The 20798-nt window shown below is 38.8% G+C and overlaps 1 protein-coding gene across 6 annotated transcripts in view; it reads left to right on the forward strand.

Annotated features, from left to right (window-relative positions):
- The window catches only part of ASB7 (ankyrin repeat and SOCS box containing 7), a 71813-nt gene that overhangs the window by 22289 nt on the left and 28726 nt on the right, over positions 1–20798 (forward strand). For all 6 annotated transcript variants that reach the window (XM_075557919.1, XM_075557920.1, XM_075557918.1 and 3 more), the window contains one exon: positions 15733–16338. In XM_075557919.1, the coding sequence (XP_075414034.1) occupies positions 15733–16338 (606 nt within the window). The remainder of the gene's footprint in view (positions 1–15732; positions 16339–20798) is intronic.

The following is a 20798-nucleotide window of genomic DNA, read 5'->3' on the forward strand; positions in this document are numbered from 1 at the left end:
GCTGACCCTGGCCTCCGATTCTTCTTTTTCTCCCTTTGTATGAGGAAGTCAGGTACTGGCCATCCATTTCTTAACATGTACAAAGATCTGATGGTGGAAAATTAGAAAAAAATTACTTGGTATTTCTCACGTTGAAAGAACTAAATGATAAAAACTCAAAACACTTCATTTCAAAACCAAGGAAAATGTTTTTGAAAAGTTAAGTTGTAATATTGAAGCAATTAAGGACAAAATATTGACTGACATAGTAAGCATCATAAGAAGATGGATGGAATAGTCAACCATTCCTTAGCTAACATATGGTTTAGAACTGATGGTCTTAAAGGAAGAAGTTCAAGCTGTACTGAAGGTTTTGTAAAAAAAAAAAAAAAGGAAGTGCCGAGTATTGACGTAATACTAATTGAGATGGTTTAATAAATGGATTCAATTCAGGAAATGCTTACTCATCTATGCCAAGAAATTTGGAAAGCAGCTATTTGACCAACCAATTATATAAGACCTATCTATCTGTCTTAGTGTTCCTTCGAAATAATGTGGAAATTACTGAACAATATCATTAATATAACAAAAATCATTCTATGGAAACTACCTCTTTTGAGTTGATTCTGACTCAAAGATACTTGAAAGGGTTTCTGAGGCTATAAATCTTTGTGGGAGCACATAGCCTTGTGTTTTCCCCACAGAGCAGCTGGTAGTTTTGAAATTATCTAGGGTTCACTAGACAATGCCTGAGGCTCCTTTATCGTTAATGTCACGTGCAGGTAAAATTTTGCTGAACATAACCCCAAAGCACCAGTACACGAAGAGGGAAGTTGAAACCATATTCAAGAAAGGATGTGGAATGAGGGATGTCATTGCTGATGTCTGATGGATCTTGGTCAAGAGCAGAGAACACCAGAAGATGTCTCCCTGTGTTTTATTGACTATGCAAAGGCACTCAACTGTGTGGATCTTAATCGATTATGGATAGTTCGCCAAGTCTTTGGCAAGGGGCTAGTGGGTGGTTTAAAACCAGGAAAGGGTTTTGTTGCATCCGAGTTTTATTTAGCCGCACTCATTCTTTCTTTATACTGAGCAAATAAACCTTTGAAGAGCAGTGCCGAGAGGATTAGAGGAACGCTCATAACCTGCGATATGCCGAGGACACAGCCTTGCTTCTACAAGTGAAAAGGACTGAAGCACTTGCTGTGGAAGATCAAAGGTTAACCTCAAGTGTGGATTACACCTCAATAAAACAAACATTGTTGCAGCTGGACCTGTAGGCAACTGTTTCCAAGGATTTCATTTTGATCACCGTCAGTGCCCTTGAAGCAGCAGTCTGGGACCCAGACGGTGTGTTGTATGGGGCAAACCTCTTTCAGTGGCGAAAAGGAAAGCTGTCACTTTGAGGACGAAGGGATTCCTGACTCGTAGTATTTCTGTTATCACATCATATGCATGGTAACGCTCTGAAATGAAATAAAGAAGACCAAAATAGAACGTACACGTTTGCATTGTGGTGTTGGCAGAGAATATGGGATGTGCTCTAGACTCCCAGGAGGAGGAGCCCTGGTTGTGCAGTGGTGACGCATAGAGCTGAAATCACCAACCACTCTGTGGGAAAAACGACAGGGCTTTCTACTCCCATAAAGAATCACAATCTGGGAAACTCAGGGGCAGTTCTACCCTGTTCTGTAGGGTCCCTGTGAGTCAGAATTGACTTTATGGCAGTGAGTTTGCTTGGTGTTTTGGTCAGAATCAACACAACTGTTGAAACAAGTACAGCCAGGATGTTCCATAGAAGCGAGGAGCAAGCGATTTTGTCTGACTTAGAAATTGATATCTCGGAGAAGGACATACTTGGTAGAGGAGAGGGTGGCCAACAAAGAGGCAGACCTCTATTGAGGTGAGTTGACACAGACAGGAGTGCACTCAAACTGCTATTATGAAGATGATGGAGTGTCAAACTGTGCTCTCTAACGTCTATTCCTGAGGTCTCTGAGTCAGAGCCAACTTGATGGCACCTAACTGCAACACGAGGCCACGTAAGGCAAAAGACCAACGTTGGAAAGGTCTAGGGAGCTGCTTAGTAAGATGCTCAGGAAAGCCCTCTCGGGTGATACTTGAAATGAGGCCCAAAAGAAATGAAGACCAAGCCATTTGGGTATCTGAGAAGAAAGTATTCAAGGTAAAGCCAGTATGAAGTACTAGAGAGACCCAAGGATGAGCAGGAGTTTGGTGTTTTCCAGAAATAGTAATGAGAACAGTGGCCTGGAGCAGAAGGAAGGGGAGATAGGTAAGTGGGACTAAAGGGAAAATGAGCAGACTTGGAAGATGCAGGAAAGAACTTCGACTGTTCTGAATGAGAATGGGGAACTAAGAAATGCTTTTCAACTGAAGAATGATAAGCACTTACTCTTGTTTTAGGGGAGTAAAAATATGAAGACATTTAAGAAGTTTTGGACTAGTTGAGGTGAGAGATAGCGGTGTTCTAAGTGATAGCAGAGGATGGGGTGAGAAGTGGTTGGTTCTAAGTGTACTCTGAGAGTGGAGACACCAGGAAATAACACTGAAGTTTGGGGTTTGAGATTAGAACAAAGTTACTTTGTACTGATGATGATGGTGATGATGATGATAAAGATTAGGAGAGGTACTGCTTTGGAGGGAAAAGATCACCAGATACAGTTGTTAAGATGAGACATAGATGTTTACTACAGGCTACTCTCCCATCTAGAATTTAATTTAATTGAAGGCTACTAAAGGGGCAGATTTACCCTTGTCAAATATAGATGATACAACCAATAGTATCATACATGAGAAGCAAAACCGAAAGCTGGGAATTGACTTAGACCGTATTCTCTCTGATGGGTAGCAATGATTTAAGCACAGGAAACGGTTTTTTGTTTGGGGAGTGACCAGGATGGTATGAAGCAATCCTAGCTGCTACAATGAAAGAAAATCCAATTTCAATGAGGAAAATGTTGAGTTACGTACCTGGTAGTATGTGTTTTCCAAAAGGAACAAAAAAGTGAAATTCTCTGGTTTTAATCCAAACTTAACTTACCAGTAACTAAATTTAAGTTAATAAAAATTAAATTTAAAATTACAGTTCCTCAGTCACACTAGCCATATTTACTATATAACCAGATGTTCTTAGGAGCAACTTTAGCAGCATAAATATAAAGAACTTCCATCATTTTGGAAAGTTCTGTTGGTTAATATTGTTAAATTATTCTGTGCTGTTGTACTCTTAAACATCCTGCTTCAAAAGATGGAAAACTTACACATTTTGGTAATCATCAAAAGTATTTGAGTTTTCTGTTTTTATTGTTGAAGGTACTGAAGCTGTATTTGCCCATTTATTTCAGATCTTCTTTTGTTTTTCAGTTTCAAAACATTTTATTTTTTCTTGAACTCCTTGATATCAGCTCTCTCTTCCCTCCCCCACTGTACCCCTAGGAACCCTTATTCATTTTTCTTTTTTTCTATATCTTATACAATGCAATATACCCATTCACAGAATTGAATGTGAAATATATTTGAGTTTCTGAGCGTAAATGGGATGGATACATGTAATACCCAGTATAAATCTTGGTAATGTTTCTGACCAAGGGTACTGGGCACTTGGAGTCATAAAGGTGGAAATTATAAGAAACTTAATTAACATCTTCATTTTACATATTTTGAATCTTCCTAAAACCTCTAAGACCACGGAGGGCTTTTCAAGAAAATACTCTGAAGAGAACGTATCTTCGGCAGTGCGCTTGTTAATCTTGAGATGTAGGGTATATGCACGTTGACCTGGAAACTCTAGAAGATAGAAAAGAGAAATTCCTATAAAGCATGTGCAAAGCGTCGTAGGTCTCATGTAGATAATGTAGTGAAAACCCTCTCGGGGGAGCCTATGAGCATAAGGAAAAGAGATAGGGAGTGATCAAGTCCATTACAGAATGAAGAGAAACTGCTGTTAATTTTTGAAAAATGAGAGACTTTGCAAATGATGACCCCCAGCGTTGGTGGGCATTTGGGAAGCACTTCTGAAAGGTAGTGAGTAATACGTGTTAACTCTTTATCATTGGTAGATCTTTTGACCCAATAATTCCAATCCAGTTGTTTTATCCCAAGAAACTTGTCATAACTGTGGGAAATACCTTCTGCACAACATGTTTACCTGTGAATTTACGGAATCTAATAAATGGAGACATTCTCAGGCCCAAAGATAAATGGTTAAATAGAATATAATTCCAATAATGTATATACATATTTTTAATGTAAGAACACACTAAAAGTATATCTTTAATATTGATATTAGTTATTTAGCAGTAATGAAAAAGTATTTTTTTCTCTACTAAGGGGAGCCTGTTAGTAAACGCTGTAGCATCTGACTTTCCAACTTTTCATTCTCTGAATTGTTAACAAAGTTTTAGTTGTGTGTTTTTAAATTATTTTTTCTCCATCACTTTTGCTATTCTTTCCAATGGTACTGTCCATATTACCTGATGATATAATCTACAAGTATTTTTTTCCGACCTCCAATTAGTTCTTCTGAGCACTGTGGAAGTTAGTTAACAGAATTTGTGACTTCCAACTGGGATATAGTGCTTATACACTAATTTTATATAAAACCTTGACTTTTCCTCATGAAACAAATAATTCACTATTATTCAGATATGTTTTCCAGAATACTCTGCCTCATACATTGAATTATGTGTATGTCTTTTATTAATTGCAGTATCATTCTTTTTCTAGGGATAATTCACATAGAAAGCACATCTGGTAAAAGGTATAGATTAATCTTCCCTTTTCCTTCTTGGCAATTCTTATGTATTGTCTTGTTTTCTAGAGTAAGTCTAGAAGGCACACATCTTCACATTTCTCTTGGTAACATAAACCAACTAACGTGAATGTTTTTGTCCTCTTATAAAAATAAGATGGACCGTATTCTGCAACTTGCTGCTTTATTCCAAAAAGTAACTATCTTAGGAAGACCTTCTCCACCCCCAAGATTTAAAAAGTACGCTCAGACTGCATGTTTCCAGTATTGTCTCAGTTCTTTTACAAAGTTTAGCTCGTTAATAATGTTTGGGATTTTTTGTTGCTTTTACATGGAGATGTAAAATCCCTTTTCCAGAATTCACATTTATTTATTCATTTGATCATTCAGTCACTGCCATGGAGACCGTTCCAACTCTATAGAACCTGCCCCATGGATTTCCAAGACGATAAATCTTGGTGGGGTAAGAAAGGCTCATCTTTCTTTTCATTTAGTAGATAACCATTGATTACTTAGCATGTTCCAATATTTTACATACATGGACTTACCTGGATTTTGTATTATTTCATTTATCTCTTCTTTCTGTACCCATTGTATTGTTTAGTCTCATTTTAAAAGAAGTATTAGTAGTCCATAGGCAAGTTCCCTAATTTTTTGGTCTTCATAGAAAATGTTCATGACTTGTCTTGTATGTTTTCTCAATTAGATACATTTTAGGATCAACATAAAAATATTATTTAGGATTATGTGAATCTATAAATTTAGGGGGGAAATCATGTGTTCTTATCCAGGAACATGTTGTCTCTGTTTTTAGGGTTTTTTTTTTTTTGCCCCAGACCTTTTTATTTAACAACATCTAATTCAGAGAAACTGATGACACATTTATTATGTGTCAGCTACTATTCTAGAAGGTGGAAGATATATGGCAGTGAATAAAACGAATAGATTCCTGCTGTCATAAAATTTACATTTTAGTTGGAAAAATAAATGAAAAAACAGTTTCTCATTCTATAAATGAAAAAGCAGATCTATAATATATAAAAGGCTGCTTGTTAGTGATACAAATAAAACATAATGCAATTCTGTTAATGGCTAATGAGAATCTATTAGACTAATTCTTTCACGGATAACAAGATGCAAGACCCAGCTACCTAAAGACACTAAAGCCTGCGTTCTAAAGCAGCTAGGGTCCGTCAACTTTTGCTTGTGAGATCATGCTTAGAAGAGGAGAGTTGTTTATCATGAGTTCTCTCTTTTTGATGTTCTTCGCTTCCAGATAGGAGCCATTGGTATGGTGTAGAGCAGAAGAGGTGCCAGTGGAAAAACCGCAGTCTTTCTGGCTGAGAGAACTTCCAGAAGACCAAGTCTAGGTCAACCACAGCTACATGGGGGTTGAAGGGGTAGGCTTCCCAGAGAGAAGAATCAAAAAAGAGATCTTCCCTATTATTGGAATAACTTCTATTTAACACTATACTTGAATGGAATTTGGGAGAAATGAAACTCAGTTGAGACTGACCATGAGATGACTCACCAGTTAAAATGTTAGAATTTCAAAGCAACTCTCAGAAACGATCTTTTATGATGTTAGAAAGTATTCACACTAAAGGAAAGCTCAGCAGTATCAGAGAGAAAGAAGCCAAATGGCGCTCGGTGGGACCTCGTCCCTCCGGAAGCCGCCGTCGGGCTCATGCCAGTGTCGGCTGTGGAAAGAAGCGACTGACGCGATCCTATGAAAAAAAAAAAAAAAGAAAGAAAGAAGCCAAATGGAAATTATAGAACAGAAAATAAAACTAATGAAACAAAATAAGTCCCATAATAGAATAGAGATGATAGAAGAAAGAGTCACTGAAATTGAAGTGTTCTCAACAAGCATAGCTGCAGGAGCCTACTTGAGAATAGCAATTAGGATAGCATACATGTAATCAGTGTTTCAGAAGGAATGATGAGAAAGAAAGGGACAAAAATGTGTTTGGAGCAAAAGCTGCCAAAACTTTCCACATTTGATGAAAAGTATTAAACTATAATCTTAGAAGCTCAGCACACTCCCAGGTAGGAGTACCTTGTCTGGACACATCATAGTCAGCTGCTGACTCAACATGCAAAATAGCCTCAAAAAAAAAAAAAAAAAAAAGGTGATGTCCAGTTGCCTACAGATGGGCTTTGGGACCCCACTCTGCACGCCCCCTCATTCACAATGACAGGATTTTTTGTTATTTGATGCCTAATACCTGATCCCTTCGACACCTTGTGATCACACAAATGAGCAGAATTTTCTTTCACATAGTCCTACTGTACAAGAAATAGTAAAAAATTTAATCCTTACTGAAAGGAAAGGGTTACATAGCAAATCTTGGACCCACAGAAACTAGAGCATACAGTGCCCCTGGTGGCACTGTTGAGTCAGTGTTGGATTTCTACATAGGATTTCTGAGTTTATGGTAGTGCTGGGTCTTGTGGTTATGTTTATGTAAGTAAATAGAAACATCGTAGGTGTTTCAGTTGCTATATAACATTACTACAAGCATAATGTGTCTGTTTCAAGAGCCCAGTAGTGCTTAAATGAGTCCACTGTGTAGGGTCTTGGGACTGCAAACAAGATCATGGACAGACTAATGTTTTCATCTGGAGACTTGATTGAGTGAAAATCTGCTTCCAGGATCATTCAGGTTGTTGACAGAATTAATTTTTATATTGTAGGACCGATAACCTAGGGTCCTTGCAGGCTATTGGCTGGAGATCATTGCCCTTTTGGGTTTCCCTGCTGGTTACTTGCTTTATTAAGGCAGTGCAGAGAGCCCAATGTAATGTAATTGTAGCTGTCCCATCCCATCACTGCTGCTAGACTGTTAGGAGAAAGTCAAAGATGCCACCCACACTCAGAAGAAAAGAGGATTATTACACAAAGGCAAAGACATCAGGACATGTGGATTTTTTACTACACCTGGAAAGAAATGATGGAGAAGTTCATTGTCATCCATCAGAATAAGGCTGGGGTTAACTGTAGAACAGACCATCAATTTTTATATGCAAGTTTTAGCTAAAGCTACAAAAAATATAAGTCCATGGGAGCCAAATTTTGACCTTAAAAATACAGGAAAGAATTAAATACAGGCATGCACATATGTAAATGTATTTATGGTGATGGACAAATAGACCTATGTGCATATATTTATAGGTTTATTATTAAGGTAGTAGATGGACATTGGGCCTCTAATTGAGTACTCCCTCAATGCAAGAACACTTTGTTCTGTTAAAGTGGCATTTCCATGATGCTCACCTTCCTGAACGATCTCTGAAGATAAATGGGTACATAAGAAAATGTGGTGAAGAAAGCTGATGGTGCCCAGTTATCAAAAGAGATAGCATCTGGGGTTTTAAAGGCTTGAAGATAAACAAGTGGCCATCTAGCTCAGAAGCAACAAAGCCCCACATGGAAGAAGCACACCAGCCTGTGTGATCACAAGGTGTCGAGGGGATCAGGTATTAGGCATCAAATAATAAAGAATCCTGTCGTTTTGAATGAGGGGGCATGCAGAGTGGGGGCCCAAAGCCCATCTGTAGGCAACTGGACATCACCTTTTTTTTTCATTTCTTTTTTTAAAAATCACTTTATTGGGGGCTCATACAACTCTTATCACAACCCTTATATACATCCGTTGTGTCAAGCACATTTGTACATTTGTTTCCCTCATCATTCTCAAAACATTTGCTTTCTACTTGAGCCCTTGGAATCAGCTCCTCATTTTTTCCCCTCCATTTCCCACCCCCACATGAACCCTTGATTATTTATAAATTATTATTTTGTCATATCTTACACCATCCAACGTCACCCTTACCCCACTTCTCCCGTGTGTTCCCCAGGGAGGAGGTTATATGTAGTTCCTTGTAATCTGGTACCCCTTTCTCCCTCAACCTTCCCTCCACCCTCCCGGTTATCAACACTCTCACCACTGCTCCTGAGGGGTTCATCTGTCCTGGGTTCCCTGTGTTTCCAGTTCCTGTCTGTACAAGTGTACATCCTCCGGTCCAGCCAGATATGTAAGGTAGAATTGGGATCATGATAGAGGGGTGGAGGAAGTATTCAAGAACTAGAGCAAAGTTGTGTGTTTCATCATTGCTACACTGCACCCTGCCTGGCTTGTCTCCTCCCTGTGACCCTTCTGCAAGGGGATATCCAATTTCCCACAGATGGGCCCTGGGTCCCTACTCTGCACTCCCCCTCATTCCCCATGCTTTGATTTTTTTTGGGGGGGTTGTCTTTGATGCTTGATACCTGATCCCCTTGTGATCTCACAGGCTGGTGTGCTTCTTCCATGTGGGCTTTGTTGTTTCTCAGCTAGATGGCTGCCTGTTTATCTTCAAGTCTTTAAGACCCCAGATGCTTTATCTTTTGATAGCAGACACCATCAGCTTTCTTAATCAGCTTTTTTTCTTTTGCACCTGTTGTCTTTGATTGTGTCAGGAAGGTGAGCATCTCAGACTCTCGAATTGTTAGAACAAAGTGTTCTTGTGTCGAGGGAGTACTTGAGTAGGGACCCTCTGTCCATCTTTTTCCCTAATACTAAACCTGTAAATATATGGACATAGATCTACTTCCCCCTCATCGTATATAAATATATTTACATCTGTATATGCTGTATTTAGATCTCTATAAATGCCCTTTGCCTCCTAGTTCTTTTCTTTATTTCTTTGTACTTTCCTGTTGTCCCACTACCATGCTTAGTCTTCATTTCGGTTTCAGGAATTCCTCTCAATTACATGGTCCTTGATCCAGCCTGGATATCCCCTTTCAAAAGGGTAGTGGGGAGGAGTCGAGCCAGTCAAGGTGCAGTATAGCAATGATGAAAGATGCAACTTTCCTCTAGTTTTAAATGCTCTTCCTCCTCACCCCCATCATGATCCCATTTCTGCCTTACAAATCCAGCTAGACCAGAGGATGTACTCTGGTACAGATAGGAACCGGAAACACAGGGAATCCAGGACAGATGAACTCCTCAGGACCAGTAGTGAGAGTGGTGATAACAGGAAGGTGGAGGGGGGTGGGGTAGAAAGGGGAAACTGATTACAAGGATCTACATGTAACCTCCTCCTTGGGGGATGGACAACAGAAAAGTGGGTTAAGGGTGACGTTGGACGGTGTAAGATATGACAAAATAATAATAATTTTAAATTATCAAGGGTTCATGAGGGGAGCAGGAGTGGGGAGGGAGGGGAAAAATGAGCTGATATCAAGGGCTCAAGTAGAAAGCAAATGTTTTGAGAGTGATAATGGCAACAAATGTACAAATGTGCTTGACACATGGATGGATGTATGGATTTTGTTAAGAGTTGTAGGAGCCCCCAATAAAATTATTTAATAAAATAAAATGCAACATTGGTAACAAAAAGAAACCAAAAAATTTTTTTGACCTTAAATTTAGAGATTATCTCAAGAATAAATTTGCTGTATTGAGCAATAATGACCAAAGACCACACAAGTGTGGGTTGGCATCCAGCACATCATACCTAAACAAATACAAAGGTCATTGAAATGTCAGGAAAGATGGGGGTACATGGGTGCTAACAGCAAAAACTACAAGAAATAGGGAAATGCTCTAAAAAGTTTTGTGATAATTGCACTTTTAAAAATAGGCTTGAACTATTGTGTGATATGAATTATATGCCAATAAACTTAAAGAAAAGAATACCGAAAAGAATGTCAGAAGGTTCTGGTGTGTAGAGGAACTAAAGCAAATGGAGCTGAAGTAAAACGCTTGAATAGCATCCCATGTTCTTGGTTGGAGGAATCCATTAGATTGATTTTGGATATTGCCATCTTTAGTGCCAGTGACTTTCATTCAGAAATGCAGCAGGCTTGATGGAAGAAATTAACAGGTCTGTTCTTGTGTTAGTCACTTTTTAAAACTTTGAGGTCATACTTACTGTTTGCAAAACTTACTGTAACGGTTCACTCTGACATTACTTTTATTCCTGGATATTTAATCACTGGAACAGAATAGTATTCAGGAAAAGATGTTCACTTATATTTTAAATGGATTGTTTTATACTTTATTGTAATTCAGGTGAAGGTCTACAAAGCAGACATCATTGATTTTGCATTTAACGCTTTATACATTTTGTTTAAACTCACTCATTTCAGTACCCTCAGTCTATCCTTGCTTATGCCTGTTCTTTCCAGTCTTTGCTGTTTCCATTTCTCCTTTCCTAACCCACTGTCCTTGGATAAATGCTGCTCTTTTTCTCTGAAATAACGAATTAGTCTATTTTAAAGATAAATTCTGTTTCCATCTTGAAGGGTGATTAGGGGACAAATGCTGTTCCCATTTGTCTCCATCGGAGCTATCTGGTCATTTTTTGTTGTTTTCCTGTTTTACCTTTTTCTCCCATTCTTTCCAGGACCTTCTAATGTGATCCTTTCAGAGCACCTGGTAGTGGGAGTCAGGCACCATCTAGTTCTTGGGGTCTTGCAGTTATGGAGACTGATCTTTGAGGGGTCCATCAGTCTGTTTGAGTCTTTTCCATATTCAGCATTCTTCATGCCCCTAACTTTGCAGAGGCCACTGCTTACACTTCCTTTGGTGCTCAAGACTTTTAAGATCCCATGATGCTCCTGGGGCATAGAACATTGTCTTTGTGTTGTAAATTGGTTTTTAACAAAAGCCTAGAGCTTAAACATTGGGGAACAACTAACCTTTCAACAAATCATGCTGAAACAGCAAAATAAATACTTATAACGGAAATGATTAACTTTTAACCACACCCAGAAGTTAACTAGCAGTGATTTTTTTTTGGACTCGATTATAAAAGCGAAAGTGTAAAACTTTTAGACAAAATCCTAGAAATAAATTTTTTGTGGCCAAAATATCATAAACTAGACACAAAAAGCACAGAACAATAAATGAAAAATTTATTAATGGACCTCATCCAAATTAAAAGCTTCAAAAAGCACAACTTAGAAAATGAAAAGGCAAGTCACAGACTAAAAGAGAATATTTGTAAAACAGACTGACAAAGGGATTGTTTCCAAAGTATATAATTCCTTATGCACAATAGTGTATCCAATTATGTATACTAGTATACCAATTATATATAAACATAATTTTGAATAACAAATATGCTTTGCGTTAAACTTTCCATATTTAAACTATCTTTTTATGTAAAGGATTTATAATGTCACTGCTAATTAAGCTGCGAATTACTCTGAGTCTGAAATCAACTTCAGTTACTTTGAATGCATAAGCTGAATGATGATCTCTAATGGACTAAAATCACCATATTACAGAAATATTTAGTGCATTTATTTAATCTATAGTTTCTCAGAAGGCTAAAGATTGTTTTGTTAAATCTTTTTGTACCTATGTAATAGCCCCTCCCCATTTTATCTCTCATGTTTATTTGTAACCTGGATTTTACCATCTGAATAATTTTCATTCTTCAAGAGTGAAATGAAGGGACTACATTAAAATATTTTTTGTTAGGCAGGGAGTATTCTTATAATTAAGTAATAAGATAAGCAAATCTAGTAAAAACAGCTAAAATATTGGAATAAGAAGTAGAATCTTTTAAAAAAATACATGAAAACATCTCAAGTTACTAATCACCTGGGACATTTAAATCAAAACCACACTCTGCTGTCAGTTGTCCGATTTGTATTAATACTTGACCGCATGTATGCAGAGTAGCATTGTTCAGAAGGTTTTCAGGGTGAACAGTTGGAAGCAGATCACCAGTCCTGTCTTCTTCAGTGGGTTTCATTGCCAGGCTTCTTGGTTGTAGTGAAGTGCTTGATTGGGCTGCATCAAACGTCCTGATGCTGCCAAGTATTGGTGACGATGTGGACCCACTGGAATCCTCCTATTCCTAGTCTGAAAAGGCAAACGCCGTGCCATCAGGTCGACTTGAACACATCGGAACACTCAAAGGACAGAGCAGAGCTGCTCTGTGGGTTTCAGAAATGAACTCTGTCCCAGGAGTAGAAAGCCGCATCTTTCTCCCACGGAGCAGCTGTTTCAAACGGCTGCTAATGCAGTTAGCAGCCCAGTTCCAATCCCCCCGGGCGCCTCATATTGTAGGGGAATGTAAAACAGAACAGTCACTTGGAAAAACATTTTAACAATTTTTAATAAAGTCACACATGCATCTAACCTAGGACCCAGCCATGCTTCCTAGATGTTTACAGAGAATGTTTATAGTAGTAGTGTGTAGACTAGCTTCCTACTAGAAATAATTCAAGTGTGTATCTGGTGATGAATCCATTTTTAAAAGGTATTTCCATAATATGGGATACTGTTCAATCCAAAGCAACAAGCTACTGATAATGCACATGGATAAATTTCAGAAACATTTTTAGTGAAATAAGGCAAGCACTGTATGATTGTCGTTATAGTAAAACCTAAAAATGGTAGATGAGTTAGAAACCACTCAGATGTGAGACAAGAAATTGTGCAGAGGAACAAAGGAACTTTCTGCAGTGAAGGAAGTCTTGTCTTGGTGGTGACTGCATGCAGCTGTGAGCGGTCCTCAAGCTGTGGACTTAGTAGATCTCACCAAAGGTATTGGAAAGCAAATCATATTCGTAAGACTTTTTAAAGAACACATATATTTAATTGTTCAGTAGTTCTAAATCCGTTTGCTCTAACTTTCAAAAAAATGGGTCACACATGAGTGGCGGAGTTTGGCCATTTTTTATGTTTAGGTGTTTGTGCTTTGTTACTGTTTTAAAGGGTTTCTTTATTGTGTTTTACTGCATTATCTAAGAGTAATCCTTAAATTAATTTTTGTTTGCATCTTATATTTTTCATTTTATCAGCAATTTTGAGGGCAGCAGCAATATGAATCTTATGCTTTGTAACGATAGCTTCTTCATCCTGTGCTCTGTTACTAGGGTGTGCTCAGCTAATGTGTGTTAACATTTTTTTACTAAGACTAAACAGTCATTCTTGTATTTGAGAAGCTATATTTTCTCTATATCAGTATAGCACTGAACTGCAAGTAAAACATACAAAAAGACCTGAAAGAAAAAACAAAGATGAAAGTGCAGTTTCATATAACATTTTAATATTACTGACAAATAGAGCAAAGGTGTAGACTGCAAGTCAGGAGTGGCTTATACTGGTTGATGAAAGAGGTGAGGGAAGCACAACATTATGTATTAAGAGGTACGGCATGTCTGCAACAGGGCTTCCAACTGGTTCATTCCAGTTCAATCCCCCTTGCTCAGAATTTGTATTTGCAACCCATATATACTAAATCCAAATCTATAGTTTACCAAGCTCCCCAGATGATTCTATTATCTTTCAATTCCATTTTTCCATGATAAATGTAGGTTCTGATTCAGTATATTTGGAGTAGAAATACAAATTCTCAGCTGTGGGGTCAACGCTGGAATGAACTGATTCAAAACCCTGGTATGGAAGCAGCTAATTGGTTAGATACAGATTAGAAATGGGTGTCTTGGCAAGAGTTACTGTTTAATTTGAATAGGGAGAAGTGTTCGAGATTTTATACCTGTCTTCACTTTGTCTGCTTTAGGTAAGTGAGGTTGCTGAGAAACAGTTGAGTAACTGGATTGCCGAGCATCATCTATCAAAAGGGAAATATTGGTAGCTCCTATTCATTCCTTCCCAGTAGATGGCAGCAAGATGCTTTATTAAAATTTTCTTGCCTTCACTTTTTTTTTAAGCCATGTAGTAAAATAGATACGGTTTGTATAAGTGGGTTTTTTCTCATTAAAACCAAGACGGATAGGACACCTTCATTTTCTTTAAATGAATGAAAGTATTATTACCATTCTATACTATTATTTCATATGAAATGTTTTTGAAAATTCATCTATCTAAAAATGTTACCGTTTATAGATTTTTGTTAGCAGTTGCTTAAATGAAAATATCGCATAATAAAAATGTGTATTTTACATATAGTTTCTTTTTTATAAATTCCTATAAAGAGAATCCAACAGTTACATTGTAGAACAAACCCACTAGCATTTTGCTAAACAGTTTGTTAGTGTTAAATCAGTCATTTGAAGTCTTTGTATTGAATATTCATAAACCTTTCTTTTATGAACAAACCATAGGATCAATTTAGCTGACATAAGAAGAAAACATTTTATTTCTGGGTGGTTAAGTCTGACTAAATTATCTTCTACATCAAATTGCTGGCTTCCAGGGAGTGGCAGGGGGATAGGGACTGCAAAGAACTGACATAAGCTTAAGGAAAAATCTGAGTCCCATTGGCAGAAATCTGTGACATGGAAATTTATATAGCAGGTAAACTATGGTCACTTCTTGCTCCTCTAGAAATCAGTTCCACTATGAAAGGTTTTTAGACTTGCTTTGGAAAATAATATTTTTGAAATGCTAAGCTTTCTCCCAAATTTTTTACAATGTGTTGCTTAATTCTCGTGAATTTCAAAGGTTTTGTAAAGCTTGTTATCCAGAATGCACTTTTATCTTATGAAACCATGCTTTATCAATATCATTCAGCGTACCTCTTACGTATCTTGGAATTTTTACAAACCACAAGAGAACTTTTTTTTCCCCTAATACACTTTAAACAGACATAATATATCTTCCAGACCACAAGGCATCTATAATTTAGAACAGCAGATGCTGCTGCCCATGATTCTCTTTAAAACTAAGCAACAGAAAGAGACTAGAACCAACCCTTCAAAACAGAAGAGAAACACTAAGTAATACAAAGATGAGAGAAGAGGGGGATGTGGCCGTCAGAACGATTTCTTTTGCATGTATCTCTGTAAACACTCGGTAAACTACTTGAACTCATGAACTTTCGACTAAAGCCCACTTTCCACTAACGTCAGACTCATAGTCAGTCAGAACAAGATTTCACGTGAGCAGGAAGGACTTTATGTTCCCCCGTGTGTGCTCGTTTCAAGTGGTGTGTGGAAGTGGCTGCAGTGTGCTGTGCCCTGTTTCCTGTCGAGCTGGCTAATGTTTTCATCTTGGTTTTAACCCTAGCTGACCCCACAGTGAAGGACTTAATCGGAGGCTTCACTGCTCTTCATTACGCAGCCATGCATGGCCGGGCCCGAATTGCACGCTTGATGTTAGAGTCTGAGTACAGGAGTGACATCATTAATGCCAAAAGCAATGATGGCTGGACGCCCCTCCATGTGGCTGCTCACTACGGAAGGGACTCGTTCGTTCGACTCCTACTGGAGTTCAAAGCCGAGGTCGACCCGCTCAGTGATAAAGGTACAACACCGCTTCAACTAGCCATTATCCGGGAAAGGTCAAGTTGTGTGAAAATCCTCCTGGACCATAATGCCAATATTGACATTCAGAACGGCTTCCTGTTACGTTACGCTGTGATCAAAAGCAACCATTCTTATTGCCGAATGTTCCTTCAGAGAGGAGCAGACACAAACTTGGGTCGCTTAGAAGACGGACAGACTCCTTTACACTTGTCTGCCCTTAGGGATGATGTGCTTTGTGCACGGATGTTATATAATTATGGAGCGGACACGAACACAAGGAACTATGAAGGACAAACCCCATTGGCTGTTTCAATAAGTATTTCTGGAAGTAGTCGACCGTGTTTGGATTTCTTACAAGAAGTAACAAGTATGTAATAGAGTTATTACTATTATTAATTTTTTTATTTGCATCTTGTGAAAACACTTAACGTGTTTTCATGACTTAAAATAATTAGATGTTAATCGTACATATAAACTTTGCATGGTAAGTAATACATCACTCGTCTGAATAAATGGAAAGTAGTAATAAATTATAAAAATTTCATTAAAAAATCAATTGTGTTACTAAAAGAAGTAGGGGTAGACATAGACTGGGAGAAGAGTTGGAGAAAAGAACAGAGGAGATATTTTTTAATTGATGGTGGCATTACATGCTGATCAAAGGATATTCTTTCTAGGTTTGCATGTTTATATTAAGGAAATAAAGGGAGAAGCTAAAGTTCTAGATTCTTTAACTTTGGAAATGTGCTGTGGTGAAACTTTTAATCAGTTTATAGCCACTTTTCCGCTTCATTATGATCCGAACCCGCATGCGACACAACAGCAGTGTTTCTAAGTGTTCTAGTATTGGAGGCTACAGATCCTAGGAATTGTAAGGAACGATCTGCTCTCAGTGGAAATCTGGACGCCACTGTCTCTGGACCATAGGGCTTCCCTGACTCCTGCCCTGTTTTTGTGTGTATTCCTTTTTATAAGTGTCTGGTACACATTGCCAGGAGCTTTCGTGGTGGTGTGGTTACCTGCGAGATAAGCAGTTCGAAACCACAAGCTGTTCCAAAGGACAAAGACTGGGCTTTCTACTCCTTTAAAGAATTATTGTCACGGAAACCCACAAGGCCATTTCTGCCTAGCCCTATAGGGTTGCTATGAATCGGCAATGAGTTTGGCTCTGGATTCTGGCACATGTTGTGTGGTAGTACCTGCATGTGTTTGAGCTGTTTTTCTGATATGGATGATTTGTTTGTTTTGGCATAGCCACCACCTCATGTCAGACTTACTTAGGATCAGAGCTTAATGTCTTGCACTTCTATAAAGAAAACATTGGAATTTGCTGTGTCACGCTTCGCAATGGATTCTTTCCCTGGCCTGTTTTTGACTTTTGGTCGTGATTATGGAAGAAGAACTGATAGCACTCTAGATGCCATGCACTTGGAAGCCAGGGTTTGTTGGCTTGCTTGTGAATAAGCTGCTCCACCTCTTGGAACTACATTTTGGACTGAGAATTTACTCTTTGAAGAAACACGGCATAATTTGAATTTAGTGCATTCTAATGGTGGAAAGATGATGTTTTTATTATGTCATATATGTAGACTAAAGCAAGAAAAGAGAAAGAAATGATGCTTAGATTCTGCCTCCTTGCTGTCCAGTGGAATCTTGTGTGATGCCAGAAATGGTCGCTCCACACGCCTAAAAGGGAAGCCAACAATCCAGTGTGGCTGTTGAGCCCGTGCTATGTATGGGTGGCTCATATGACAGGAATGGAATTTCTAATTTTCTTTAACTGTACTCAGTGTAAGTCTCATTAACCACAAGTGACTGGTCATGTCCATATTGCAGAGCAGTGCAGATCTTTCTATCTTGGGCTGTCTCGCAGGTTGTCCCTTGCAGAAAGTTTTGACGCACATGGAAGTAGCCAGAGATGGCAGGATGCTGTGCGTGGGGTGCTGCAGTTGCTGGTATCAGCCTCCTAGATGGAGACACCTTTCGGAAATCCTTAGAGTGCAATTGCAAACGTAGCACATGTCCTGACCAACTTCATTTATAGCATGGCGGGGACATCGGTGTTGGGAAACAGATTACGATTGGATATGAGCCTAGGCCAGGGAAGATATTCTTCAGGTGTTTTTGCTCTTAGTAAATTCTGGACAGCTTGTGTTTTTCATGTTAATGCTACCCTGGAGAATCATAGTTAAATTAGTGTGTACACATTCTGGAAGCATATTTACATACAGAAAAGCCTTAGCCCTCTTTTGGTACATAATTTGCTCATTAGGTAACAGTGGTCTAGAGCTATACTGTCCAAATTCAAATACTGTACCATTTATGAGCTGTGACCTTGATCTAACCTCTGTGCCTCAGTGTCCTCATCTTTAAATTAGGAAAATAGGAAAGGCTTTATGTAGGCTTGTTATGAGGATTAGAATTTCACATTTTAAGTGCAATGTAAATACTCCTTAAGATAAAACATTTTACTAAGAGTTAGTCCACAATCTCCCAGGAGAGTGAATCTTTCAAACTCTTATTCCAGTCAAAACACAGTGGACAATATCATGTCCTGGGGTGCGGGAACAGTTGAGGGTGACTGCAAAAGCTGGACCATGGCCTATAATAGGAAAAAAAATTCATTGCTGCAGGCACTAAATAGTGGGTTCCCCCCCCCCCTTTCGTCTGAGAAGCAGGTGATGGGCTAAATAAGATTTGAAAGCTATTCTGTAAATTATCCTCCAGAGTCTACAGGCTGGAGATTCACAGTCTCCTATACGTAAAAAATGAACAGCACAGAGGCAGCACCCCTCTTGTCCCTGAGCCCTCAGAGCTGCGGCGTTCTCTCAAAGCACTGTTGCTGGAGAGCTGGGCTGATGAGTAAAAGGTCAGATGTTCCAAGAAGATTAGGGGCTTTCGAAGGCCATAATTGTTTTTGTTTTGGTCTCTAATGTTGTTTTGTACCAAACTCAAATTCAGAGTTTCTGCTTCACCCTAGCATTATTTTCCTAGTGAAAAATGAATATGTGCTAGAAGGACCAACTATAGCTGCTCTCCACTGAACTATCTCTAAAAAACGAACTAAGGAAAGATCGATCAGGGAGCCTGAGTTCTGTCTGCAAGTTCCTTCCATCCTCCAACATACCTAAACACGACTCATTTATAAATCAGTTTGTAATCCAAGAACTCGGGCTCCTGAAGAATAAGAGAGGCTGAAGCTCCGTGGTGGTCGTTGTTCAGGACTGCTTTCCTGTTCAATGCACCATTTGGATTAGAAGCATATTGTTTAAATGGGAAGAGATTTTTTTAAAAAATCCTAATCCTGGAATTTAAAAACAGCTAAGCTTCTTTGAAGGGTCCTTGTGGTATAGAGTGTTATGCATTGCGTTGGCAAACTACAAGGTCAGCAGTTTGAAACCACCAGCTGCTTCGTGGGAGAAAGATGAAGCATTCTATTCCCTAAAGATTTACAGACTTGGAAACCCACAGTGTCTAATAAGTCACTCTCTATCAGAATTGACTTGTAGGTAGTGAGTTTGGTTTGGAAGATTCTTTGGAAAACAAATCATAAAAGCTATGAAGGTGGGTGTCTCGGTGGAAGTAGCATGTGATACACATCACATTGATACAGAACAGATCACATGCCTTAGTAATGTGGTGTCTTGTTAATAACACTTGGCAGGAGAAGCCTCCAAGAGCTACTATTACCATTTTTCTACAGGCCGACTGAGCTTCCAACATTAAAACCTTCCAAACCCTCTGCCTTCTAGAATGGCCTGAAAGCAGTCTCCTCCAGAAAGCCAATGAGTGAAAGAACAGTTTCTGTTGGTCCACACACAATAAGCATAGCTAAGAAGAGGAACGAAGATCACCTTGCAGAAAGAAAAGATATTTTCTGATTGGTTAGCAGTGTATATGAAACCAGTTTTTTTTTGTTTTGGTGTGATTTTTTTTATATTAAATACTTTTATTGGGGGCTCTTATATCTCTTATCACAATCCATAAATTCATCCAACGCACATTTGTACTTATGTTGACATTGTTTTAAAGCATTTTCTTTCTACTTGATGTCAGCTCCCCATTTTTTCCTCTCCCTCTCCCATCCTCCCTCCCTCAGGGACCGTTTATAAATTATAGATTATTATTTTCTTATCTTACATTGCCTCTGTCTCCCCCCAGTTTTTGGTTATTCCTTCCCCTGGGAGGGGGTTATATATAGATCCTTATGATAGATTCCTCATTTCTCTCCCCCCACCTTTTCCTTATCCTCCTGGTATCTCTTTTCTCATTATTGGTCCTGAGGGATTTATCTGCCATGGATTCCCTGTGTTCCGAGCTCTTATCTGTAGCAGTGTACAGGCTCTGGTCTAGTCAGATTTATAAGGTAGAATTGAGGTCATGATAGTGGCAGGGAGGAAGCTGAAAGAAGTTATATGTTTTATTGTTGCTGTACTGCACCCTGACTGGCTTGTCTCCCTTGTGACCCTTCTGTAAGGGGATGTCCAATTGTCTACAGATGGGCTTTGGATCTCCACTCTACTCCCCCTCATTCACAATGATAATGATTTTTTGTTCTGGGTCTTTGATGCCTGATACCTGATCCCATCGACACCTCACGATCACACAGGCTGGTGCGCTTCTATCACGTGGGCTTGGTTCTCAGCTAGATGGCCGCTTGTTTACCCTTAAGACACCATACACTATATCTTTTGATAGCTTTCTTCACCACATTTGCTTATGCACCCATTTTGTCTTCAGTGATCGTGTTGGGAAGGAATACCACAGAATGCCAGATTATTAGAACAAAATGTTCTTGTGTTGAGGGAGTACTTGAGTCGAGGCCCA

This window comes from Tenrec ecaudatus, chromosome 9 (assembly GCF_050624435.1).
Source record: "Tenrec ecaudatus isolate mTenEca1 chromosome 9, mTenEca1.hap1, whole genome shotgun sequence".
NCBI lineage: Eukaryota > Metazoa > Chordata > Mammalia > Afrosoricida > Tenrecidae > Tenrec > Tenrec ecaudatus.